General features: G+C 37.2%; 1 protein-coding gene across 1 annotated transcript; it reads right to left on the bottom strand.

Moving 5' to 3' along the window:
• Positions 1-3693: 3693 nt before the first annotated feature.
• Positions 3694-5710, bottom strand: LOC149244685 (uncharacterized). The gene has a single exon (XM_089374964.1). The coding sequence runs from the start codon at positions 5500-5502 to the stop codon at positions 4135-4137; it is 1368 nt and encodes a 455-aa protein (XP_089231090.1). The 5' UTR covers positions 5503-5710; the 3' UTR covers positions 3694-4134.
• Positions 5711-6341: the final 631 nt, after the last annotated feature.

The raw sequence follows: 6341 nt of genomic DNA on the forward strand, positions 1-6341 counted from the left end.
AGGAGAGGGCTGATCATAATTGTCTGATAATTAGAGGGGTTATTTGTATCCTCACTTTTAAAAATAGGGATAATGAGGCTTTGAGTCCATGGTTTAGGGAACCCTTGCTTGACCGCTTGATTGAAAAGCTTGTGAATGTGGGGGATGAGGACAGGACCTCCAATTTTTAAGATTTCCGCCTGGTAACCTTTAATGTCCTTAGCTTTCCCATTATCCAAGCAATTAACCCCAAAATAAATGTCTTCTAATGAGAAAAGTTCTTTCGTTGTGAGTAGGGTTTCAAAGTTATCCATGACATTTGGAGATACATAAAGCTTTTTAAGATGGGAATTCCAGTCGTGTAAAGCAATTTTATTATTATCTTTAGCTTTCCTAGTTAGAATCTCTCTCTAGAATTTCTTAGGAGCTACCTTAGAGAGATGTAAAAGATTCTCTTGTCTTTTACGCATATACTGCATTTTTTTCCTTTTAGTTAGGGCTTTGTATATTTTTATCTTGCCAATTTTAAGAGATTCATCAACAACTTCCTTAATTGTTCTCCTCGCACTTTTACAATCTTTGTCATACCATGTGTTGGTTTTGCTATTTCTTTTATTACTTGAAACTTCAATTGAGAACTTGTTAATAGAATATGAGAGGATTGTAGTAAAATATTGATAGAGATCTTCTATGTTGTCTATACTAGATAAAGGAAGCAAATTAGTTTTTAATTCATTTAGAAAGAGATCTTTTTTATTTCTATCAAAGATTAACTTCTTTTGGCTATAAGGATTATCTTCCATGGGATCTCTATGCATGACAAAATTGAGAGTTATAATTAAATGCCTATGATCAGAGTCAGGCTTGTGGTCGTTTAAGATGTCAAAGTTTGTTATTTCGTTGTATAGAGGGAGATCAGAGATAACATAGTCTACCATGCTGCTACCAAGCCCATGGATGTAGGTCATCTGGCTCGAATTGGGCCACCTCTTTAGACTATTGCAAATTATGAGATCCTGAGCACTACAGAGCTTGACTAGCTCCGACCCAAACAAATTCTCCCGAGGTCTTCAGAGCTCCTTTTGTACTGGCTAGCCAGAGGAAGGTCTTCGTCTAACTAAAGAGGATTAGAATTGGAATGATTGCTTAGAAGAATAGCTTGGTTGCTGAAGTTCGAGCATTAAAGTCACCCATTAAAAGGATATTGCCTTCATTCCTTAGGCTAGAAATATCATTCTCTAAACCATTGTAAGGACTATTTTTATCTAGATTCTTTTTCTTATAGAAGTTAGAATTGATGGGGGGAAATAACAGATTAATATGTAGGTCTTTTTATCATAAATGTCACTAATTGCTATCCTCATCGTCATCATTACCCTCTAAGCATTAAAATAAGATAGAAAAAACATAACATGTCAAAATTGAGTTTTTTTCAGTGATAGGTAAATGTTTACTAGGGTCATGAATAATCAAAGGACTTGGTGCTCTTGATTATTCCATACTCTCATTGACAAGAGAATCCAATGGAAACATTGCAGTCCCACCAATCCTAAAATTCTAAAAACTATTAAGTCCAAAAAAAATCATGTTACAACAAATACCTACCTATCATCAAAATCATTCCCTATATTGGGATCCACGTCATCAGTATCACCCTCTAAGCGTTAAAATAAGATAGAAAAGGCATAACATGTTAAATCAAGTTTTTTTTAGTGATAGGTCTTTGTTTACTAGGGTCATGACAAATGAGTTCAACAGTAATAGGGCTTGTTGCTATTCATTAAATGCTAGTTCCATATCCTCATACATTACAAAATCCAATAGAAACATTGCAATCCCACCAATCTTGAAATCCTAAAACCTGTTAAGTTTGTTGGATTTTGAGTGGGATTTAAAATTCTACTTTCTCCATATGGAATCCAATGAGGTTGGAACCACTCTCAAACATCACGAAACAATTAATGGTAATGTTTAAATTTTGAGTAAAAGGAAGGAAATTAGGACTCTTGGTTAAATATTAGGCTTCCCCACTCGTAAATTATTATTTAAGGAAAAATTGAAACGAAGATGCCTAGACATCTCCCTTTAGAGGCAAGATGGTTGACCCTTTTTGAGGGGGATGCGCACAAGCAACCATTTTGAGGAAGTGCGTCCTCCACATTGGGTAAGTGTTTCCTTGCGTTTCCCCGAAAGGATGGCATGGGGAAATGTTTCCCTAGGTGTCCCCTATCCCGAGAGCATAGGAAATGTGGGGAGCGTGCCCCATCCCAGGAACAAGTTTCTTTAGAGACAAAACTAAAAAGTGGACAAATTGGCCAATGTTATGAGTAGAATTGAACAAGTTTCCTTCAGAGAAAAAACAAGTTTGACATGGTTCCAGAATCCATAATCTCTTGGCTAAGTACAAGTTTGAAGGCAAAAATTGGGGCATTTAAGCCACTTGCCCAGCTTTATTATGAAAGAATTTAGTATTTGGGAGTGGCATGTCTTAACCATTTGGCATGTCAAATAGCATGTATGCAACAATGAACATAGTTGATATGGAGGAGCATTGATTCCAACTCACACAAGGTCTATTCAATGGGAAGGTTGAAGCTAATCATGCTTGAGGAGATACTTTTACGATACTAATTTAAGGGAGCCTTATGCCTAGAATTTTCACATGTGCCTTTGAAAAATGTAGAGACCTATTTAATTAACTCTTTGACACTAGGAATTGGTGCAGATGGTTGTTGAGTTGATTTCATTATAGTGAGATTCTATCTTAGAAATGGGAGCTCCTAAGCATTATCAAAGATAAAGCATTGCTTCTTCCAATAACTAGATTCAACTACTCTGAGGTGTTTAGTTTGTGGATGTTTTGTTTTTGGGTAAGTACACATCACTTTGTTTCAAATTTCAATACAATTGGTATACTTTGTTGAGTCACAGAGTAGTCGAAAATCAATTGATTTGAATATAAGGCTCGAGATTAGAAAAATTGATATAAAACTCAAAATTGGAGAAATTAATAACCTAAAAATATGCAATGTGTTGTTCCATATGTGAAAAGGTTGACAGGAAAAACCCTAAAAAATTAATAAGTCAATATTTCTATAAATAAAATAGCCATAATTGCAATAAAGCTTAAGTACATGCCCAACAATAGTTTTATTAATAGAAATAGTGCAACAACAAAAATAACGTAGTGAAAATTCCCACTCAAGCATATTATAGTTGATATGATCGATAATGACAATATGACATACTCAATGGGTCACTTTTACTTAAGTTCCTCGTATAATAAAAAGAGGAAAATAATTCAATATCAACTAATAAGCATGGAAATGAAGTTTATCTTCTATTAAAAATTATATTAAAGTATAACCTTAAAAATAAACCAACTACACGATTTTGAAACTAAATATATTCTTTGAGTCGAGGGCCCTAATTTTAAACTTCCCTAAACTTATAGTAAAGAACATGTTTGCTAGCGTGTGGAACACTAGGACTCCAATATTTATTTTGAGAGACCCAAGCAAAAAGAATTGATTTTTAATAATCAGAAAGCAGGAGAAACAACAACCAATGATGTTTTTATGCACTAAAGCATTAATAATGGAGCTGAACAACTGCAGTGTCAGAGGCTCGTGACTGGTGTTAAGAGAGCAAAGGAGCCCAACAGCTGCATGTGTCAGGAGACTCGTAATATATGTACACTTTCCAATATCATTAAAAAAACAAATTTCAAACTTTTTGCACACAGAAAACAAAATGTTTTTGAAAGCCGTCTAATATTACAACACTGAATGCAAACAAATGTGCACAGAAGTGTCCTGACCAAACAACTAAACTTACAGGAATGCATTCATATTGAACTTAGACTTTCCTGAAGGTAGGCTGATTGAAAATCCACCTATTTCCATAGTTGGCTGATTGGAAATCCACCTATTCCCATGGTTGGTTGATGGCTTCTGCAGTTAAAAAATAAATCACAACTATACAACTGTGTTGACAGCGTAGATCCATCTACAGTGGCTACATAAACTTGGGTTTGCTAACACGATGAGATCCAAAATAACTATGGCTTCGACAGGTCTGAAAACCCACCATTTATTGATGTCCTTGGTTCCTAATCTGAATGTTAAAATACCATCACATCTCATAACAACCATATTAATTTTGCCTCCTCCTCCCCAGCAATCCATCCATAATCACCTTCTTCCTGTTCTCACTGGATTGATGATCCACCACCTTGCTATTACTGTTCTTGGTATTCATCATTTCTGAAGGTTTACTGAACATGGGGAGGAAATACCACCAAGCAGATGTAAAGAAGATTGCATAGAGCCGACCGAAAAAAGCCAAAGACAACAGTATGATGATCAAAGAAGTTGCACCCACACTGGCATCATAAGCCATTGCTGGCCTGGTCCTCCTGTAGAAGATATCAGGTCCCTGCGGTCTCACAGATCTGGTGGGCCGACTGTCCATGGATACAATCCTCCTAATTATTTTGGCTTTAGAGTTATGATGATGATGATTATTATGATGATGCTTGTGCTCATGACTGACTTCTTTCAGCTTCCCAGCCCTCGGAGAAGCCATGGCTGAGAATTCAGTTGGCTGAACATGAGCTCTCACAGGACTGCACGGTGCACTCACAGTTGTAAGGTGGTCTGCTCTTGGGATTTTTCTGCTGACCATATCAACATATTTCTTCTCTGCAATTTCTCCAATGCCTCCTACATTCTGGGCAGTCTTAGGGTTTCTACTTCGGCTCCCCATATTGACATCTTTCTGCTCTGCAATTTCTTCAATGCCTCCAATATTCTGGGTAGTCTGAGGGTTTCCAGTTCGGCTTCCCATATCGACATCTTTCTGCTCTGCGATTGCTTCAACGCTTCCTCCATTCAGGATACGCTTAGTGTTTCTAAGGTTTCTGAAAAGCGCTGCACAGATTGAAATCCCGCCCCAAATAAATTTCTTCATGCACATGACACCACTCACTGCCATGGCCGCAGCCAAGGTCAAGGCCGAAGGAACGGCCGACCTTCGTGCCCAAATCGCACTCAAACCAAATAACCCGAAGGCCGTGGTCCTGAGAAACCGAGAGAACGGCATGACCAGGCTATGGCTCCTAGCATCGAATGCAGTAATCGAAATACCCTCAGACCTACCACTCCTTTCATCTTTTCCTCTCAATTCCCTGCTGCGATTCTTTTTCTCTCCAGATCCCGGGATCGAAACCCCAGCAGCACCCTCGCCACTGTTTTTCTTCCCGGTTCCATCCCTGGTTCTCATAACAACCGGAGTCCATCCGTCCTTGGAAAACGAGAACCTCACCTGGTCCTCTGAGACACCAACCTTCTTGGCAACATATTCTCTTTTGGCAGAAAGCTCGGCATAGACAGTCTCAAATTTGTCAAGCCCTCTGCTGGAATAAGGGTTCGGCTTCTTCACATGTTTCTGACAGAACCTCGGCCTTGGCGAGACCGCGATTTCTTCTGCTTCACCTTCCACTGAAATCTTTCCACAACGCATGAATCTGTTTCCAGTAATATACACCCGATTGATCTTTACAAAATCAAAACCAAGAAAACCCCATTCAAAAAGCCCCCGGATTATTCACCTGCCCATCTCTCCAAGCTTCTGCACTCCGCCATTTCCTGCCGCCGCGCCGAATTGTCTTCGAAAATTAGCCTAACCAACTTCATACGAAACCGTAAAAATCAAAAAGAAGTTTCCACTGACTTCAATTGGTGTGAAATTAAAGTAATAATAATAACCCTCTAGTTTATTTTTATCATGTGGGACCCATGAAAAGTCTAGATTACGACAGATAGCTGTCATAGAGACCATATAAAATTTAGGTATATAAAAAACAATTGGCTTACGGCGAAATCTAATGGTGCTTCTAGATGGACGTACAGGTCATTGACTAAGCCTCCCCTCCCACTCTCCGTTTTTATATAGAAAGGGGAATGGATAACGTATCCGTTATATCCTGCTTTAGATTCGCTTTCACATTTACTAAGCTCGCTCCGCAATTTCTTGTGGATCAAGAAAATAATTCCGATAAAAAGTTGTCAATTTGAATGTTTCCTATCCAAAGTTGTTATAATTTAAAATTGGTATTTTATTTGGGATATTCCAATATTTTTAATTAGTTAGTATGATTTTTATATAAATTAAAAAAAATTGATAATTTAAATATTTAAAATTAGTTAAATTCTTTAAAAGTAATTTTTTATAAGTTTCCAATATAGTAATGAAATTTTAACATTGGACATAATTCTTACTATATTTAGAAACAGTTGAATGTAGAGCATTACAATTAACTTATTTTTAATACAAGTTGTTTTTTTGGATGAATCAAGTTT

Source organism: Pinus tabuliformis, chromosome 8 (genome assembly GCF_031772625.1).
Source record: "Pinus tabuliformis cultivar Carrire ecotype Pingquan chromosome 8, CPIR1, whole genome shotgun sequence".
Lineage (NCBI taxonomy): Eukaryota > Viridiplantae > Streptophyta > Pinopsida > Pinales > Pinaceae > Pinus > Pinus tabuliformis.

Coding starts and splice junctions, on each gene's coding strand:
- LOC149244685 (XM_089374964.1), bottom strand. CDS start 5,502: ATGCGTTGTGGAAAGATTTCAGTGGAAGGTGAAGCAGAAGAAATCGCG.